The following is a 21,030-nucleotide window of genomic DNA, read 5'->3' as shown; positions in this document are numbered from 1 at the left end:
TAGTCTCCGATTTATTTAATTAGTAATGCGATACAATTTAATTATCAGGAGGGAAACCGTCGTACAGTGTAATGTTTATCGGTTTCTAGAGCAGTACTTAGTAGCTTAATGATATTATGAAAAAGGCCTCGAGTTCCCGATGCAACTCGCTTTTATAGACTCCCCAAGGGACGCGCCCTTGTAGGAGTAGGGTTGCTTATCAGGTTCTCGAAAATATAGAATGTTCTAGACTTTGGAGTTCACGCTTCCTGCGTCATCAGGGTGAGCTGGATCATCGGCTGATGCCACTCCAGAGTCTAGTCCACGTAATTGTTTGTTGTTGACTTAGGACATTCTTTTCATGAAACTTTCTGATGTTGCCGCGTACTGTACTCTAGTTTCCCTTTACATTTTATTATACATTTGTGTTATCGTTAAGCGTTCCTTGTTGGAATGTTAATGGTAACTTAAAAACAACTTATTTGTTCTACTGCGTGTTGAATCATTGTTAGATAATTCTTAAGTGTCCTAGTATCTACTAGTTATTCTTTACTTATCGTTATGGTCCCTACTTATAGTTCTATAATTATAATCTATTATCTATATCTAATTATATGTTTTAGTCTAGTTTGTAATATTTGAGATGAGCGATAGAGACATCTGCGAATGAAGGTGAGGACGTAACACGCCCCACCCTCTAGACAAGCGCCCCGCTTGTTCACGCCAGTGGTAATCAATTAATTTATCGCTATCTGCGATTTTTATTGCTCGTCTTGGATTTACATGTACAATTATTTTGCAGATTATGCATAAAAGTTAGCATTTCTTTTCATTTTTGTTTGGTAGTGTCATCGTTCGATTTAAAAAAAAAATTTATCTATTTCGTACTTTAATAACTCTGATCTGCGTATTTTTATTAAATAGAGAATAATGAAAAATTATAATTTTTCTATTCTCGGTGTGTTACCTTATGGTTTCACAACATTTGTAAATATATCGATCTATTTCTAACTTATCTACGGTTAACTTTTCCTTTTGTAGTCTTTTCTGTTTAAAATGGTTGCTGTTAAAAGTATATTAAAAAAATTATTTTCTAGTCATGTTTTATTTAATTTGTTTTTCTACGCGTTTTTCGTTCAGGTATATTTTACATTTTTGTTTTACGTGTCATTTTTCTGTCACTATATTTACTCAATATTTCCAATGGTCATTTTACCTGGACTCCTAATTACTTTAATCCGTTTATCTCCCGTACATACTTTTGCGTCTAGCTTGAAGAGTTTTTGAGGAAGGAAAAAAAATTATTTTTGCTGTATAAAAATGAAATAATATTTTGTAAGGAGAGAGAAGGAAGAAAAGGGAAAGAAAGAGAAGAGAAGAGAAAAAAAATATGATTTTGTTCGTGGATGTAGCTAGTTTGTTATCTAAAAGGAATGATTATTTAGGGGGAGTGAGGAAACGTATGTTTTCCTGCAGGATTGATTATTCTTTGAGGGAAAGAAAAAAAATTTTAAAGAAAAAAAAGAATGTAGTAATTTTTGGAGGAAAAACAAATGATTTGCTTTTTAGCTTTATATTAAAAAAATTGTTTTAACTATAATTGGAGGGGGAAAAAAAAGTATAAGAGAGAAAGGAAAAGAAGCGAAGAAAAAAATTTGTATTATTCAATTAATTTGCGGGATTTCTTTGTCGATTTTCTACAAATTATCTATTTATCCTTTTTCTAATGCGATTATCAATCTAACTTTTAATTATACTCTACTTTTTAATTCTAATTGGGATATTAAAATATTTTCTGGTTAAGAATATTTTTCTCTCGAGATTTTTATGTACAATAGAGAGAGAGAGATAGAGGGAGAGAGAGAGAAAGATAGAGAAAAATATCTTTTTACATTACTTATTTATATATTTCTTAAAAATAAGATAAAAAAACTTAAAAAAAGGAATATATTGTTAAAAATTAGTGCTACTTTTATTTTTATTATTTACTATAGAACGATTACTATGTACTCTTTTTTTTTTTTTTTTTTTTTTTTGTTGATTAAGTAATTATTTAGTTTTTATCCGAATAATGCGTTTTACTTATAATAGTTATTGTGACTATTTATTTTTAATTGTATTTTATTTTCTTTTAAAGGGATTTGTTTTGTTTTTCTCTATTATCTAGAAGATTTTTTTATTTTTACCTCGCTTATACGTATAACGCTCTGTGTTTTATGCGTACGTGTTACGTAGCATCGTTTCTTGAATTTTTTTTTATTCTGAAATAAATGTACATCAATTATTATTTCGAATTTTCATTGTTTCTCCTTAATTAAAAATAATTCTTAATTTTATTGTTAACATTTTTTTGGAAAAAAAAAAGGTGTTATTTTATTAATTTCTCTTTTCGACTTTTGACTATATAGGAGAAAAAGTGTTTTATATTTATATTATACGTTTAAATTGGTAATTATTTAAATAAATTCTGTTTTTATTTAAATAAAAGTGGAAGTTTTTATAAGTTTCTATAGGAAAATTTATTAGTGAAAGACGAGAGTGAAATTTTTCTAAGTGTCGTTTTCCGGTGGTGGGGTCTATCGGTCCCTTATAGTTATTGGTCAGTGCGTTGCGTGGGTGTGTTTTACTGTGCCTTTGGGTAGTTTTCCTAGGGATGATTTCTGTAGTGGGAATTATTCTATAAGAATTTGTGCGTTCTTGGAATTTTCATTATATCAAAAAAAATTTGTCTGTGTTGTACGGATTCTTATTTTTACCTAGTGAGCTAATTTTGCTCTGTCGCAATGTACGATTTTTCTTTTATCCTTCTTTATTTCTATTTCGATATCGTTTCTGTCTGGGAATATTTCTGTTATTTTATATGGTCCTAAATAGTTATCGTCAAATTTTCCTGTCTTTTGGTTCTTAACTAAATGTATGTTCTGACCTATTTTAAATTTTACTGGATGTATATTTTTATCATATCGAATTTTTGATTTCTTTTTAGCTTTTTCTAGGTTTTCTCTGGCTATCTTTTGAGTTTCTAAAAGTCTGGTCGCGTGAGTTTTGATATAGTCTGCGTAGGTCGGTATTTCATCAAGGTAAGAAAATTCTGAGGGTAATCGGGCTTCTTTACCGAAAACTAGTTGATAAGGTGTAAATTTTGTACCTTCGTGTACGCTAGTGTTATATGCTAATGTAGCTTGGGGTAACCACTTATCCCAATCGTTTCTGCTAGTATAATGTTTAATGTAGTCAGTCAAAACTTGGTGACTACGCTCAAGAGCGCCGTTTGACTGTGGTCTAAATGCTGTGGTTTTTATTTGTCTAATTTTAAACGTTTTTGCTAAGCACGTCATTATTTTTCCTATAAACGCTTGACCTTGATCTGTTAATATGACTTTTGGACAACCGAATTTACATATAAAATGTTCAACTAAAGCTTCTGTGATATCTTTCGCGGTCATTGTTATCAATGGTATCGCAAAACAAAATTTTGATAGATCGTCTTGCATGGTTAAGATGTAAGAGTAACCATTAGCTGAAATTTTGTTGGGAACTACTATATCTAGAGCTAATTTATCCCAAACTTGGGCTGATGTGTCAGTAATGACCATCGGTTGTTTAGTTTTTATTCTAACTAGTTTCTTTTTCTGTCAACTAATACATTTTCGAACGAAATCTACTACCTGTACTTTTATATTGTCCCAAAAATATCTTTGTCTTATTTTCTTGTATGTTTTTGTCACACCTTTGTGTCCTGACATAGGAGGTTCATGGTTTTCTAACATTATTCTATGTCTTTCTTCTATGGGGGGTATTATGATTAATTCTCTGCAAATAGTAAATTTTATTTCTGTTCCTGCGAAAATTTTTGTAATGATACTTTTAATTTTTGACCAAACTACTTCGCTTAAGTTACTGAGTCCTTGTGATACACTAATTGTTTTGATATTATTATCTATAAGAAATGACTTCAAGTTTTTGAACGCTTTTAAATAATTTGATTCTAATGGTTTTTCTTTATCATGATTTTGTGTTACTAAGGGCTATAACTTTTCTTCTTGAAGAACCCATTTTTATTATGTCTCCGATATCGTGTTTGATATTTGGATTTAATTTATTTAAATGACCTACTCTAATTAATTTTCTCCCTATTTCACTAGATACGGTGCTATCTGCGTTTATGAAGCATAGATGACTGTTTTTCTGCATTAGTAGATTGTCTTTTGTTTCGAAGATATTTTCGTTACTAAAGTCGTTTGATATTGTTGAGTTTTCGGATGCTGTAGAGCTATCTGAGTCGTTTGTTTTGTCGTTATTTAAATTATTATCGTTTCTTGGGATTCTGTTTGTGTTGTTTGTCTGTGATTTCTTTTTGTTTTGAGATTTTGTCTGTTCGTTATTGTTTATTTGTTCTTCGTTGTCAGTGGAATCGTTATTTATTGATAAACTATTTATTTTACTTGTTGATTTGTTTTTCTTTTTGTTTTTAATCCTATTTCTTGTTCTATTACTGTTTTTAATGAATTTTCGCTATTTGAGTCTGTAATTCCTGTTGGATTTATGTTGGAAATGTTTAGGGAAGGTTGTCTGAATTCGTGTGATTCGCGTGTGGTTGAATTGTATGTTCTGTTAGTATAACTATTACGTTTATATGAGTTATTTGTTTTATCGGTTGATTTATTATTTCTTTCTTTTTTTGTTTTGTATTTCTTTATGTTACTATTTTCCATTGAATCTTTGCTACTTGAATCTGTGCTTAGTATTGGATTAGATAAGTTTAGGGAAGGCTGTCTAAATTCGTCTGACTCTAATATAGTTGAGTTATATGTTCTTTGGCTAATATTTTGTTGAGTGTTATCTATTATTATTTTATTAATGTCTGAGTCTGTGTTTGGCGTATTTGGAATGGGTTGACAGGGATTTTCTGTTTCTGATTGTGTAACTGTATGTTGGCTTTGTGTGTTTTGTATGAGTATAGGTGTCTGTGTTTTGTCTTCTTGTTGACTTTTACTTGTTGTTGTTTTTAATATTTTGTTACTTGAGTCTAAATGGTTAGGGATGATGGGGTCTGGTTGTATGTGAGTGTGTGAGTTTTTCTGTTTTCTTGATTGTGTTGATTTTCTTATGTTTTTGTTTTGTTTGCTTTGTTTAAGTACTTTTATTATTTTATTAACGCGATCCATATGTTCGGGTATTGATGACAATCTCTTATTAATTTTTGTTTTTTTTGTTTTATCGTAATTATTTGAATCCTTTAGAGATTCTAAAGTAATCATTATGTCTGGTAGTTTTATGTTTTGGTTTTTCTTTGTGATTTTATTGTGTTTTATTTGATTTTTGTTAATTAGTTTTCTGATTTGGTGAGGTATGTGTTTGCGTGTGTGTACGTGTGAGTCCGTGTTCGTTTCACAAGAGCATGTTTTTGGTTTTCTTGTTCTTTATGACCTGCGTAAGGGTAGAGGGTTTTCTTCTACCTATGTCTGTATCTATATATGAAATATCGTTTTGATTGTTATTGTTTTCGATTACTGCTTCTACGGTAATGTATTGGGGTCTGTCTCCACCTTCTTCTGAGGACCATGGTACTGCTCCTCCCATATCATTTTCGCGATTTGTTGTCATGATGGGAATTGTTTCTATGGGGGAATCTGTGCTAATATTATCTGAATAATTTGAATATATTTTGGAATTAATAATTTCTGATTCATCCGTATTTGATTTGTCGTCCGAACTGTCAATTATTTTGAAAATTTTTTTATTAATGCTTTTATTTATTTTTTTATGAGTACGCGAGATGGGTGATGGTGTAAAGTCTGCGTATTGTCGTGTTCTTTTGTATTGTAAGGGTAAAAATCTGTTTTTAGATCTTGTATTTTTAAATTTTATTTGAGGAGTCTGTGTTTCTGTATTATTTTGGGTCGGGTTTTGTGGGTCTGGGATTTCTTCATTAATTTTATTAGGAGAGGTTTGGGGTAGTGGATTTTGATCCGATGGGACAGTCTCTGTTGGTTCTTTGAGGTAGGATAAACCGAAGTCTGTTGTGTTAGAATCATATGATAAGTTATTTGTATTATTTTTGATTAGTTTCTTTCTTAATTTTTCTCCTCTAGGATCACTGTTTGATGATGAATATGATTTATCAGAATAATCGGATAATTTGCTCGCGTTAACTAACATGCTAAATTTATCGCTCCTATTATCTTCTAATTTATTACTATTTATGATTTGTGACCTTGTTTTATTACTTGAGTTTGTTATTTCTAGTTCTTCTTGAGATATTTCTAAATTTCTTATACTATCTTTGCTCTTGTTTAAGTTTTGTTCTATAATTTTTCCGCTATTATCTAAGCTGGATTTATTTTGATCCGCGATATTTTCATCGGTTTCTTGAATTATACTTATTTTATTTTTATCGGTTATTTTTAATTTGTTATTTTTATTTTTATATTTGTTTTTATTATTATTTTTATTTTTCTTATAAGGGATATATTGCCTATCTTCTTTGTTGCTTCTTCCTTCCTTCCTTTTCTCGCCTTGTTGCAGACCGTAGTTTCATAGGGTAGTTAGTCCTATTCTTATCTTCGATCTTCCAAGGGTCATTCACTTGGTCTAGCTGCTCGTCTGTGGACCTGCTAATTATTTTGTATATTCGTTGTCCCCTTGTAGGTTTTGACATTACCTGAGTATATCCTTCAGGTAATTGAGATGATTTATTCATTGATTGTTTTTCTACTGAATTATCTAATTTTACCGCATGAATAATTTCGTCGCGTAATATTTTTATGTTTTTGTTACTACCCTTGTGCACTGGGGTGGTAATATTTTTATTTATTTTTTTATTTGTATATTCAGGTTCGTTTTCTTCCGAATATATCAATTTTTCTATGTTTTTCGAATTATTGATTTTATTTTTGTTTATTTGTAAGTTCTCGGGTTCGTTTTCTTCCGAATTTATTATTTTTGATTTTTTTGTTAGTACTGGTTCGGAGCCAGATGGGTCAGACGTTCTGAGTCTTGCGATTCCTGGTTTCCCTGTGGGACGCCATTTAAATTTTATTGGGTATGCTTCCCGTTTATTTTCTACTGGATTTCTAGATAAAGCACCGGCGTTTGTGTTTATTTTTCCTGCCTTGTATTGTACTGTATAGTCGAATTCTTTTAGACGTTCTCTCCATCTCATTACGCGTGAGGTCGGGTCGGTCATTGAATTTACCCATACTAATGGTCTATGATCCGTAATGAGTGTGAATTCTCTACCGTAAAGATAAGGTCTAAAGGTTTTCATCCCGAATAATGCTGCAACCATTTCTTTTTCTGTAGTTGAGTAATTTTTCTCATGTTTATTTAGGACGCGAGAGGCTGCTGCTATTATTTTATCTTCACCTATTTTACCCTGGGAAAGAATTTCTCCTACTGCGTAGTTTGATGCATCGGTTGTTAAAATAAAAGGTTTTGAAAAATCCGGATACTGTAATATTGGAGCCGTGCATAGTTTATCACGTAAATTTTCAAAGATTTCTTGATGTTCTTGTGTCCAGACAAATTTCGCGTTTTTACTTGTTAGGTCTGATAATGGTTTCGCTATTTTTGCAAAATCTTTTATGAAACGTCGATAGTAACCCGCAAGTCCGAGAAATTCTCTTACTTGAGTGGTATTTGTAGGAGTTTTGTAATCTTTGATTGCTCTTATCTTTTCTGGGTCTGGTTTCACTCCATCGGCAGAAATAAGATGTCCTAGATATAACACTTCTTTTCTTAAAAATTCGCATTTATCGGGCTGGAAACTTAGATTCGCTTTACGTAAACGTTCGGCTAACTTTTCGAATTTACTTCTATGTTCTTCGAGCGAACGCGCATAGATTACTATATCGTCCAGGTAGACGAATAGATCTACACCTTGTAAACCTCTAAGTACTAAATCCATTAGTCTTTGAAAGGTAGCAGGTGCATTTTTGAGTCCGAAAGGCATCCTATTGAATTGATAGTGTCCTCGCGGGGTCGTAAATGCCCATGTGGAAATAATTCTCTGAAAAAACTCTTGAAAAGTCTTTATAACTCTGAATAAGACTTTTCGAAAGTCTTCACATCCCTAACTAAGTAAAGGAAAGACTTAATAAGTCTTCAAAACTCTGCAATACTCTTCAAAAGTCAAATTTTCCCTGCAATTTCGGAATTTCTCAAAGAGTTATTAAGACTTGATAAGACTTGTTCAGTTTTACAGGAAAAGAAGAAAATATTTCTTTTCAAAAAAATTGCTTATCAGAATTAAATAAAACTATAAAAAGAATTAATGCATGTTTTAAAAAAATTTTTTTAAATAATATTTTCATCACGAAAATACTTTGATGGGCATCGAATCACTCATAGTTGAGCAAGTCAAAACATCAACAGCAAATGAAGTGCACTTGATGTTGGAAACAGATACTACTCAAAGAGTAAATCCAATCGGTATTTAATTTGGACTATCAAATATTAAAGTCAACTTTCTAGGTAGGAAAGAATTTTCTAACTACATGCCACCTATTAGAAACTAAGAACACTCAAAGATTCTAACTGTAAATTCGTAAACTAAAATATGTTAGGTATCAATTAATTCCAGCAGATAGCGTGTTTGAAAATGATCTGCTACTAATAAGTAACCATCAAAATGGCTAACACAGAAAAGCAACAGTTTATGTACTAATATTGCGTAACAATTTTTTTATAGGCTAATTTTCCGATATAATTTGTAGCGTAAAGTTATTTGCTAAGAAAATAATTAAATAACATAAGGCAATAGATTTTTCTAGCATTTTATTAATTACTGTGTACACACAGTAATTAGTAACTTCCATTTCACTATTTATAAATATTTCGCAGCAATAAAACTCTCTAATAGACAAATTATTCAAGTTAATTTTTGGCGTAAAGTCATTTGCAAAGAAAATGATTAATTGACATGATGTATTACATTTTTTTAATGAGGTTGAAGTTAAAAGACACTTGACAATTTTTTGATTTTTCTTGAAAAATAAACTTTTTTTTTTTTTTTTTAACCGTTTTATTATTATTAACTGCTGTACAAAGTAATTGATCCATAACATTCGACTGTTAATGTATGAATATTTTTTGGTCTCATTTCTTCACTAGACTTATTACCTGTTACAATTTATAAAGTAAAAATTATTTATTTTAAGTTATTGTAAATTTTTGTGAAGACATATATTATAATTCAATTTTTATATTAAACTAATTATTTTCTACCCTACCTTTAAACTTAATAAATACTATTTGTTGAGGAAATTAATCATCAAATTACAGAGTACAACTCTAAAATTTATAACATTGAAGTTGACAGATATAAGAAATTTTTTTAGAATTTTGTAGCAACTAAATTATTAAAAAAAAATTTAATTAAAAAGTTTCAGATGTGAAAATTGTCAAAAACCACAAGTGAAAATTTTTATCAGCATTTTTTTAATGACACAAAAGTTAGCTGTCATTTGATAATTTTTAATTTTCTTCTTCATTCAACAATAATGAAGTGCTTACTTCATTCATTTAACTGCACTAACAAACAGCAGGTAGCAGGTGTGACTTATCAATTAATGCAGGAGCTCTATTGAAAATTTTAAAGAGTAATTATTGCAGAATTTCAATCATTGACTTGGTAAGTTGCTGCACTTATTTTACTTGAATTTTTATAATAATTACATATCAGACAATTTTTGGAATTTTTATAACCAATCAATTATCAAAAAAAAAAATATTTCAAAAAATTCTCTTATTTAATTTTTTAAAATTTTTTCTTGATAAATATTTTTCATTATAATTTTATGTCATTTAGTTATATGACATTAAAGTTAGCTGTCACTTGACAATTTTTTAATTTTCTTTAACAAAAAAATTTGTTCTAAAAAATTAATTTAAAAAAATTCCATTTTTAATTTATTAAAATTTCTACAAGTTCATTTTTTTAATAATTTTTTTTTGTTATAATTTATTTGTTAAAAAAAATTAAAACAATTGTGAAGTGACAGCTAACTTAGTCATATTTTTTTATTGTAATTGATTTGTTAAAAAAATTTTTTAAATTGACAGCTTACCGCTAACTTCAGTATTATTAAAATTTTAATTCTACAGGTCATAATTATTGTAACAATAATTTTCCTATTTATTTTTATTATTCGGGTTTTGTGTATTACAATCTTACAAGAATTTTTTTTCAATTGACCAATAACGCCATCTCTTAGCCTATTTCTCTTTACGTGACTACAGTTGACGAGTGTTTCTACCTATACTATGACCAGATGTCAAATATTTATTGTGTGTATTCAATGGATTAAATAGTTATTGGGTAAGAGAAATAATATTTTGTTTTGTGTCAGTTATTTCTAATTGATACTTGATTGAGTTTATTTATATTAAATAAAAATTATTTTTTTTTACAGATTATCTAAAAGTAATTGTTTAATACGTGTCCATGATTCGAACTTGTTGAAAAAACAACAATCATGGTTATATATGGTGTTTACATCGTCTCCAAGTCCGGTGGTTTAATTTTTAACCATGACCACAATGTCCCAAAAATTGAAAACGAACAAAGTTTTTCATATCCATTAGATTTAAAATTAACATATGAAAATAAAAAAGTTGTTGTTGCTTTTAGTCAACGAGATGGAATTAATGGTAAAATTTACTCTTACATTTTATTTATTTGTAAAATTACATATTTTTTTTTATGATACTGAAATTAGATGATAGCTGTCAATTTTTTAAATTATTATAACAAATCAATTACAATTAAAAAATATGACATTAAAGTTAGCTATCACTTGACAATTTAAAAAATTTTTTTAACAAATAAATTTGCTCTTAAAAATTATTTTTAAAAAATTGCATTTGTAGTTTTTTAAAATTTCTAAATGTCAATTTTTTTTCTGCCATAATTTATTTGTTACAAAAATTTATAAAATTATCAACTATCTGCTAAGTTAATTTTCATTTAAAAAATGCTTTAAAAAATTTTCACCCATATTTTTTTTTTTTAATTTTCACATCCAAAATTTTTTTATTAAATTTATTTCATAATAATTTTACTGTTATAAAATTCTAAAAAAATGTCTATTATCTGTCAACTTCAGTGTCATCTTTTTTTATATAATCTCAAGCGGCACAAATTTTTTTGTTAATGTTATGTTGAATTTAAGTTGATGATTATTAATTTTTGACATCGTGTTAAGTAAAATCTGATGACATTATAAAGTTAGCAATCACGAAAGAATTTTTTAATTTTTTACCAAAAAAATTTGTTCCAAAAATTATTTAAAAAAAATTTTTAAAAGTCAATTTTTTTTATAATTTATTAATTACAAAAATTCTTAAAATTATTAACTATCTGTTAAGTTAGTTTTCATAAAATCTATCAAAAAGTAATTATTTATTTTTTTAATGTTATATAATTTAAAGTATTAATTTATGGTACTGAAATTGAGAGACATCTGATAAATTTTATAATTTTTTCAACAAATAAATTATAATAAGAAAAGTTTATTTACAAATTTTTATCTTTAGAAGTTCTAAAAAATTATAAATCCAATTTTTTTAAAACATTTGTTAGTCAGTTAATTTTAGTGTCACTAATATACTTTTTTTTTTTTTTTTATTTCAGTGGGACACGTCTTGATATCAGTAAATGGAAGTTCTGTGGCAGGAAAAGAACTCGAAGACGGCCGAGATGTATTTAATTTATTTGAACAGCCTGAAAACTTTCCATTAACATTGAAGTTCGGTCGAGCAAAAATGACAACGAATGAGAAGATTTTCTTAGCATCAATGTTTTATCCATTATTCGCAATAGCTAGTCAATTGAGTCCCGAGCCTCGTTGCTCTGGTATTGAAATATTAGAAGCCGACACATTTAGACTCTACTGTTTTCAAACTCTGACTGGCGTTAAATTTATGGTAGTTGCTGAACCGTCTCAACCGGGTATGGAAATTCTGACAAAGCGTGTTTATGAACTCTATGCAGATTACGCATTAAAGAATCCATTTTATTCTTTGGATATGCCGATAAGATGTGAATTATTTGAAACAAATTTGATAAATTTATTAGAAACTGTTGAAAAGTCTGGGATAAGCAGTATGTAGAATTATTTATAATTCTAATAAATTTATTCAATAATTTGTAAGTAATGTATATACTTTGATTATAATTTATGGAATTTTATTCCAAGCTTTTGTAATGTCTGCTGTAGGAAACTGCAACAGAAAATAAAAGTAAATCAATTGATTATGAACCTCGAGGATTAGATTAATCTTTATTGTTTAAAGGGTTATATCCACTTGTAATTTTGAAAAAATCGAAATTTTTTTTGCATATTTTGAATGTATATATATATATTCGAGAATATTGTCTGTAAATTTCAAAGTAATCCGGTAAATAGTTTCGGAGTAATAAGCGTATTTGTAAAGACGTCTCCGAGCGTTTGAAAGTAGGCAGAACCGTAATTTTAAATAATAGCCAAAACTTTAAATGCGTTTTTCTCGAAACGATGTTTTCAAGGTCGGTGAGAAATATTTCTCCGAAACGGCTTGACCGATTGACTTGAAATTTTCACAGGATCTTCTTAGATACTTTTGTCAGGTAATGCTCGAAGGAATAAAGTTTCTGATAAAAATTTCGATTTTTTAAGTCACTTTAAAGTGTAAATTTTCGTGCAAAAAAAGATTTTTTTTGTTGGGAAGCCGGCATTTTGTCTAAAATTAAAATTTTGACTATTTCTTCGATCATTACCTGTATTTATCTATCCTAAAAGTAATCCTTTTGGTTTTTTTTATTTCAAATATTTTGGATCAGAGATATCTTCCTCACCGCCAGACACCTTTTTGTGGAAGACCTTCAGGAGATCTTCTACAGGAACGACGAAACCCAATATTTTTATTAATAAAATATGAATTCTTAGAATACGATAAATTCGCTAAATGTTCATATATTTTATGTACATATTCAATAAAAAGGTTCTCCAGAAAAAATTAACAAAAAAACACATTTTTTCGAACTTACAAGTGGATATAACCCCTTAAATATAAAGAGAATCGAATGCTTACCTTTTCAGTAAAGTCATCAACACAAGCGACTCGAATACGCTCAGCTGTAGCAGGTGAATCGAGTCTAAACAAACTGCTGTTATTTGTTTCTTTCCGAGCTGATTGTATAGCATTTTTAATAGCAAAAAATACAGAAGAAGCTAAAAATAATGGAGGTTCTCCGACAGCTTTTGATGAAAATACAGCTCTCGGGTTAGGCGCATCTCTCAAAAGAGAGACATTAAATTCCTGTGGAATGTCTGTGAACCCAGGAATTTTATAAGCTCCAGGACCTCTGCTGTACAGTGTTCCGGTTGGAGAAAAAATAAGCTCTTCCAGAGTAAACAAACCGAGCCCTTGAATAAAGCCTCCTTCAACTTGACCGATGTCTATCGCAGGATTTAAACTATCACCCAAATCCATAACTATGTCTGTACGTAAAACTTGATGATCACCCGTCAAACAATCAATTTCAACTTCACTGCAAGCGACACCGTAAGTAAAATAATTGAATGGTATTCCCGACATAGTATCAAAAGAAAATCCAATGTCAGGAGTACAATAGAATCCAGTAGCTGAGAGACTTATTCGTTCAAAGTAAGCTTTTAATATCCATTGTTCCCAAGTATCTGATGGATTAGCATCCATAATATGTTTAATACGTGATATTATTTTGTTACAGGCATCAATAATAGCCATTCCATTCAAATCAGATCCAGCACTTGCTGCAGTTGCTGATGTATTTGGTATTTTGTCAGTAGCTGTTTCAGAAATGTGAATTTTATCTGGATCTATTTTAAGCAAACGACTAGCAACTTGGATCATTTTTGTGTGAAGCCCCTGGCCCATTTCAGTTCCGCCGTGGTTTATTAAAACAGAACCATCATTGTAAATATGAACCAGAGCGCCTGCTTGGTTCAAAAACAATGCTGTAAATGCAATACCAAATTTAGTAGGTATAACTGATATTCCTCTCTTCCGATATCGATTTTCTTGATTGAATTTTTCTACAGCTGCATAGCGTTCGTGATAATTCGACGATTCGATACATTGCTGCCAACATCTTTGCAATGGACACCGAATCAATGGTTGATTGTAATGAGTTACGTCATTTTCTTTGTACAAATTAATTTCTGAAACTTTTTCTGGTTCTATTCCAAGATAATTAGCAACATCCCAAATAATATTTTCAGCTACGAACATACCTTGAGGACCGCCAAACCCACGGAAAGCAGTATTTGATGGCAAATTTGTTCTGCAAGCATAACCAGTTACGTGAGTTACCGGAAATTTATACGCGTTTTCACAATGAAACATCGATCTTTCCAATACAGATACCGACAGATCACCGGAATATCCGCCATTATTATAAATATTTATTTCAACGACTTTTATTAATCCTTCTTTGGTGAAACCAACTTTATATTGAAACATAAACGGATGTCTTTGACCACTGATCATCATATCTTCATCACGATCTAACATACAGCGTACAGGCTTACGTAGATTGTAAGCAGCTAATGCCACTGGTAATGCAACAAGCATGCCTCGTGATTCTTTACCACCAAAACCACCGCCTAAACGTTTAACTCTAACATTAACATGACTCATAGAAATACCTAAAACATGAGAAATAAGTTTTGAATTTCTGATGGATGCTGAGTTGAGCAATAAACTTCTAGCTCATCAGTGTCTTTTGGGACTGCAAGAGTTGCATGAGTTTCCAAGTAAAAATGTTCTTGTCCACCTATTTTTACTTCACCTTCCAATATGTGGTCTGATTCACTGAAAGCTCGATTAGCGTCTCCCTGCTTGATGCTCTTTGGTGTAGTAGGTAAGAATGATTTAGCTTCAATAGCATCTTCAATGCTTACAAGAATTGGTTCCAATTCTTCGTACTCAATAATTACTGCTCGTGCAGCTTTTTGAGCTGTAATTTGATCTACGGCAACAATAGCTCCGATACTCTGGCCTTGGCTGGTTACTTTTTCAGAAACAAACACTTCTTCATCATGATAAACAGGTCCAATCCAGCGATTGTGCTCTAGAATGTCTTTTGCGCTAAAAAAAGCAACCACTCCATCAATAGCTAGTGCTTTAGATGCATCAATGTCAATTATTTTAGCATGAGCTTTTGTTGCCATCACTAATGCCAAGTATAATTCACCGTTGATGTGAGGAATATCGTCACAATAAACAGCTTCTCCAGTAACTTGCTTAAATCCACTTGCATGAACAATAGGTCGACCAATTAAATCTTTGTCACTTTGATCTTTAGGGACTACTTGGAAATACTGTGAACTTTTAGGTGGCTTGTAGTCGAATGTATCAGAAGCAGATTCTAGTTTTTTTGGGAGAGGAGTTTGATTGATATGTGGTAAATCAATTTGTAATTGTTTTAAAATGTGGATAAAAGCTTTGAAGAATAAACTCAGTGTCAAAGAACGACGGTAATTTACCATTCCACCGGGAACGTCGTCAGGTAGTGGAAATTCATCAACTAGAGACTGGTAAGTTGATTCCAATAATTCAGTGTTCCATTTTTTTCCCAATCATATTTTTGGTTGTTTTTACAGCTAATTTTGTTGTAGGCGCCATACCTCCATAAACTAAATGAATCTCCAAAATTTCATTGGAATTTGCTTTGAAAATAACATTAAGCGCCATGTTTACTATTGCAATATCATCATCTCTTCGTTTAGCTTGCTTGTAAGCTATAAAGTACTGAGATTTTTTAGTAAATGGAATTTCCAGTGATACTAAAATTTCTTCAGGCTTGATTACATTCCGACGGTATCCTGTGAAAAATGTGTGATCCAGCAGAATTTGACGAAAACCATCTAAGCTGCAAACATTTAGCTTAGTTTTAGCGGCCATTAATACTGGTACCATGTCCGATATTGGGCTTCCGGTCATAATATTTCCCCCAATAGCTGCAACGTTACGAATTTGTTTACCTGCAAACCAGTGCAACATTTTAATCGCTTCAAAAAATATTCGAGTTTTGTACTCTGGCTGTATTGATATATGATCTCTCATAGCTTCTTCGAGTTCCATCAAAGTTACACTGGAACCAACTTTCAATGAATTTCCAGTCACTGTTATCTCTCGTAACTCTTTTATTTGTGTAGATTGGATCAAAACCGGATAGATGCAATGTTTGAACTTAACTTCAACGCCAACTTCAGTATTTCCTATTATTATTTTAGCGCTCGGATATTTTTGTTTCAAAAGAACAAGTTCTTTCAATTTTGTTGGCCGATACCATGTTACTTCTTTACCTTTAATAACAAGGTACTCTTTATCTAAATCATCACACAGTTTTAATTTTGGTGGAAATATTACTTCTTGTGTCTCATCATATGGTTTAAATTCACTTGCACTGAATATTTCTGGTGATACTTCTGAAGTGAAGGCTTTTTTACAACAAGCTTCTCCCATTGCACATACTTGTCCACACGAATTTTCGGTTTTATTTATTTTGTTATTAAGTTGAGACTGTTCCCATTCTTCTGTGAAGGTCCGGAAACCTTCGATGATAGGTCGATATCCAGTACAACGACAAAGATTACCTGAAACATTTATTTACTTTAATATTACATCGCGTTACTAATGCCAAAAGGACGTATAAAAAAATTTTTTTTCCTCCAACCAATCTAAAAATTTTTATAACATTTAGATCTATAAGAAAAGTGAATAAAAAAATTTTTTTGTATGCGCCCTTTGGGCTCTAAGACAAAAAAATTTTTAAGCCAAAAGGGCGTATCATTTTTTTTTTTATTTATAACTAATTATTAGCTGTAAAAAAATAATGATTTTTCAATTCAATTTATTTAAAAAAAAATATGGATTTAAATTTAATAAAAACCTAAATAATAGTAACATTCTATTTGAAGAGAAATTTATTTGACTCAATTACAAAATTTTCATTTCTATTGACTCAATAATCATGTCTCCACTGATAAAGTGTAATGAATTATTTTTAATTGTAAAAGTTACAAAATCATATCAGATTAAAATATTTTTTCAAAGTTTAGATTTACAAGCAATATATATTTATTAATTTTTACTTTCAGAAGCAAAAGATAATCGGAGTAGTGCCTAGCTAAATTGATATTTTAGTTTCTTCTTTAGTCAAATACACATTCTCTTCAAATAAAATGAGTAGAAGAGTCATTGTTTTTACCAGTGTTATAACTTTTTTTTTTTTTTTTTTTTTTTTTTTTTTTTTTTTTTAAGGCTAATAATTAATTATTATTAAAAAAAATTATACGTCCTTTAGGCTTTAGAATTTTTTTGTCTTAGAGTCAAAAGGGCGGATTCAAAAAAAATTTTTTTATTCACTTTTTTTACAGATCTAAATGTTATAAATACAAAATAGACTGCCATCGTATGAAAAAATTGATTTTAATTAATTTTTTTTTTTTTTAAATAACAGCAAACAAAATTTTTCTCAATTTTTTTGGTTTTGGTTACTTAAAATTAATAAAAATTGTTCAAAATTAATATCAATAGTCTACTTGTAGCCATTGTCAAACCATTTCAGTTTTTTTATTCCGTTCAAGTACGAATTTTTTTTAAAAAAATTGAAAAGAATTTTATTTTTAAAAATTTAAGGCTTCATTTATCTAACGACTTTCATAAACATATCTACGATAGCAATCTCTTATTTTTTTAGCTGACGAACTAGACTACATCCTTAGTGATATCCAAATTACTAATAATAAAATTTTACCTTGAAACGCGACCTCCAAATCATGCATTGATGGCTTAGGTACTGTACGTAAAAGAGCATACATTGACATAACTATTCCAGGAGTGCAAAAACCGCATTGTGATCCATGAGCTTTAGCAATTCGTTCTTGAACTGGATGAAGCTTTGTTCTTGTACTTCCAATACCTTCTACTGTAGTTACGGCCATTCCATGCATGCTACACACTGGAGCAAGACATGCATTCACAGCTAAATGACTGATTTATTATTAAAGAAATAATTTAATAGAATGAAATAATTAATAGAGAAGAAATACAATTTTTACATAAAAGGATACATTATTTTTCTTTTTGTTCGGTCAATTCTTGATACCATTACAGTACAAGCGCCGCAACCACCTTCTGCACATCCTAATTTGGTTCCGCTTAATTTTACTTTGTAGAAAATAAAAAAAAAATTATTAATGAATTTTTTGTTAAGAGATGTTATATAGAAAATATATTGACATACATTTGTTACGAAGATAATGCAGAAGGGTCCATTCAGGATTTACATCACTGTCTTCTATCTAAAACGAAGAAACATTTATATTAATACAATATATGTTATTAATTAAATGATCTATGTAAATAAAAAGAATATGAATATCTTAATTACATTAAAAGTTTAAATAATGTGATCAGGTAATAATAATTATGATTTAAAATCTATGTATTTAAGAAAATTGAGAAAATTTTGTTTTCAGCGTATTTTTACGACAAAATGATTTTTTTTTTAATTAAATTTAGGATCGTTGGAAAGGCCGAGACCTTAATTCGTCCATTTTCAATATTTCATATACTTTTCAGCGATAGTTAATTTATTATAAGTTTTCGAAGTAGTTCTAAATAATTTATTTGTTAACAAATTTTAAAAATTAATAAATAGCTGCTAAATTAATTTTCATATAATTTATTAAAAAAATATAAATATATAATTATATAAAAATATAAATTATTGAAAATTTATTAAAACCTCACCTCTTTACCATTGACATAGAATATTAATTTATTAGACATTTTACTTTTCGTCATTTCTAAGTCATCGCCAAACGAAGAAGAATCTACGACTGAAGATTCTTTGTTTTTATCATCTTCAGGTTTACCCATTTTGTGTAATAAAATATATTCTTCAAAATTCTGCGGATAACTGAAAAAAATAAAAAATTATTGTTATAAAATCATTCTTTCCAAACGGTATGAGAAAAAATATGAAAAGAATATAAAACAAAAATATTTTTCGTCTTAAGGGAAAAAGGGTCCCGTGGTTCAATTGAACCATTCAAATTAAAAAATTGAAAAAACGCTTCATCCTCTTAGCATTGGATTTTAATATGTTAAACTCGGCTATGAACAAAATTTGAAATCGTTGCGATTAATACATTTTGAAAAATTGAGATTTTTTTATTTTTAGGTATGTAAACTTTTTTTTCGGCTGATGGTGACAAATTGTTTAATAACATTTCAATTTTTGAATTAATTGATTAAGTTTAAATTGTAGTCGTTGTATATACTTATACTTTATAATCCTCAACTTTGTTTATAGTGATATAATAGTTCATTTTTTTATTATTTACTATTAATAATTGTTACAAAATTATGTGGGGTCAATTGAACCAGCAGTCCCGGAGACGATTGAACCATACGGAGAAGCATGGGACATGCGCGCGCATCTTGATTTTACGTAAAAAAACTCAAAGAAATAACCTAACAATTTGATGAACTGAATTTATAATGAAAATTATTTTTAAATTAATTTTTAATTTATTTAATATAATATCTGTGTATTAAAACGGTGCAACAGTAATATTAGCAAGTAACAATTAATAAATTATTTATTAAAAGTTCGGGTTTGAGTTTTAAATATTATTGGTTCAATTGACTCTAAGCAGTGGTTCAATTGCCCCCGAGCGGGGGTCAATTGAACCATTCGACGCGTTTGGATAAATTAATAATTTTTAAAAATTCACGTTGTTTATCGACTAATTTATGTATTGATAATGATAGTCGACATAATAAACTACCATTCCAAGAAAAAAAAATTATTATTTAGTTTTAATTTGAATAGTAAAAAGTTACTAAACTTTTTTTGGAATTGACCCCCTTCTCCTTTATTTATAGACAGTAGTGTCACTAGATTGCGCCAAATCGAAAAATTTTTTAAGCTTTTGTAAAAAAAAGTTTAAATAGTTGACAAAAAAAAAATTAATCAAATTATTCATTATTTCATTAAAACAATTTACATATAATTATTCTTTATTATTTTTTGATATTGAAACAATTTTTTCTACTGCATCAGTGATAATATTTAAAAAGAAACTGGAAGCTACTAAAGTAGAGTATTACTTACACACTTTTTTAATATCTCCTGAAGATTTCGGTAGACTGACAAGCTTGGAATGACTGTATAAGTATATAAATTTTAATATTACAATATGTTATTGGTGAAAGTCTTTGACCGTAATACATTCAAATCCTTCCAAATCCGTATTGTGGATGCATACATGGATCTGACAACTGATACAGATTAATTTCAGTTAAACTTGTTTATTGCGGTAAAATTATATTTATAAAATTTACTTCTTATAAGAACTATATGATATAATTCATAATATAGCGATATTTATAGATTTTTTTATTGAATTATATGCTGAAAAATTTATTTTATAATAATTTCATAATGATACACTATGCACATTTATAAAGTAATTAGATTTTCAATTGGATTTCTCCAAGATATTTTACACAATTAATCATTCAGGTTATCAATACTTAGATACACTCTACAATATTACGTATTATTTACAATCATATTGAAGCTTGAGAAATAATTTAATAAGAATATTAAAGTAAACTAACAAATTATTTTTAGTAACTTTCTAAAACTATTTAAATATATCTTGAAAATTAATAATTTAATACTAAATATTAACTAATTATTTAAAAATTTTCTATTACCACTTGTAAAATTAATTGAAATGTTTTCCGTTGTTATGATATTTTTGTTTTGAATAAAATAATTAAGTGACACATAAATGATGACGATCTAATCTTACATGAAGTTTAAAAATATCAGTCATAAGATTGTTTACTATTTTTATTATTATTATTATTATTAAATTACTTATCTCGATGATGCTACTAAAAAATAAAAATATGTGAAGTCATTAAATTTAATTTACATCCATAATAAGATAAGAAATGTTGCGTAATTTAAATTATTTATATTTTGCGTGCAAATAAATA

At 29.0% G+C, this 21,030-nt stretch overlaps 2 protein-coding genes across 3 annotated transcripts; one reads left to right on the top strand and one right to left on the bottom strand.

Annotated features, from left to right (window-relative positions):
• The first annotated feature begins 10,060 nt into the window (after positions 1-10,060).
• On the top strand, positions 10,061-12,242 carry Trs23 (trafficking protein particle complex subunit 4-like protein Trs23). 2 transcript variants are annotated; one of them, XM_074259070.1, is made up of 3 exons: positions 10,061-10,300; positions 10,395-10,632; positions 11,615-12,242. In XM_074259070.1, the coding sequence occupies exons 2-3, from the start codon at positions 10,458-10,460 to the stop codon at positions 12,091-12,093; spliced, it is 654 nt and encodes a 217-aa protein (XP_074115171.1). In that variant the 5' UTR covers positions 10,061-10,300; positions 10,395-10,457; the 3' UTR covers positions 12,094-12,242. The 2 variants fall into 2 exon arrangements, with proteins under 2 accessions (XP_074115171.1, XP_074115170.1); XM_074259069.1 differs by having other exon boundaries at positions 10,062-10,632.
• Positions 12,096-20,962, bottom strand: Ry (xanthine dehydrogenase rosy). The gene is given in 9 exon segments (XM_074259067.1): positions 12,096-12,204; positions 13,054-14,675; positions 14,678-15,581; positions 15,583-16,604; positions 17,768-18,003; positions 18,084-18,180; positions 18,257-18,314; positions 18,766-18,934; positions 20,135-20,962. Coding segments are annotated over 8 exon segments (4,113 nt in total). The 5' UTR covers positions 18,895-18,934; positions 20,135-20,962; the 3' UTR covers positions 12,096-12,159.
• Positions 20,963-21,030: the final 68 nt, after the last annotated feature.

The sequence above is a fragment of the Cotesia typhae genome, unplaced genomic scaffold, assembly GCF_013202065.1.
Source record: "Cotesia typhae breed Kobodo isofemale line unplaced genomic scaffold, CoteBio_Ctyphae contig_20, whole genome shotgun sequence".
Taxonomy (NCBI): domain Eukaryota; kingdom Metazoa; phylum Arthropoda; class Insecta; order Hymenoptera; family Braconidae; genus Cotesia; species Cotesia typhae.
The sequence above is the reverse complement of the archived record's forward strand: the minus strand, read 5'-3'. Positions and strand labels throughout refer to the sequence as shown.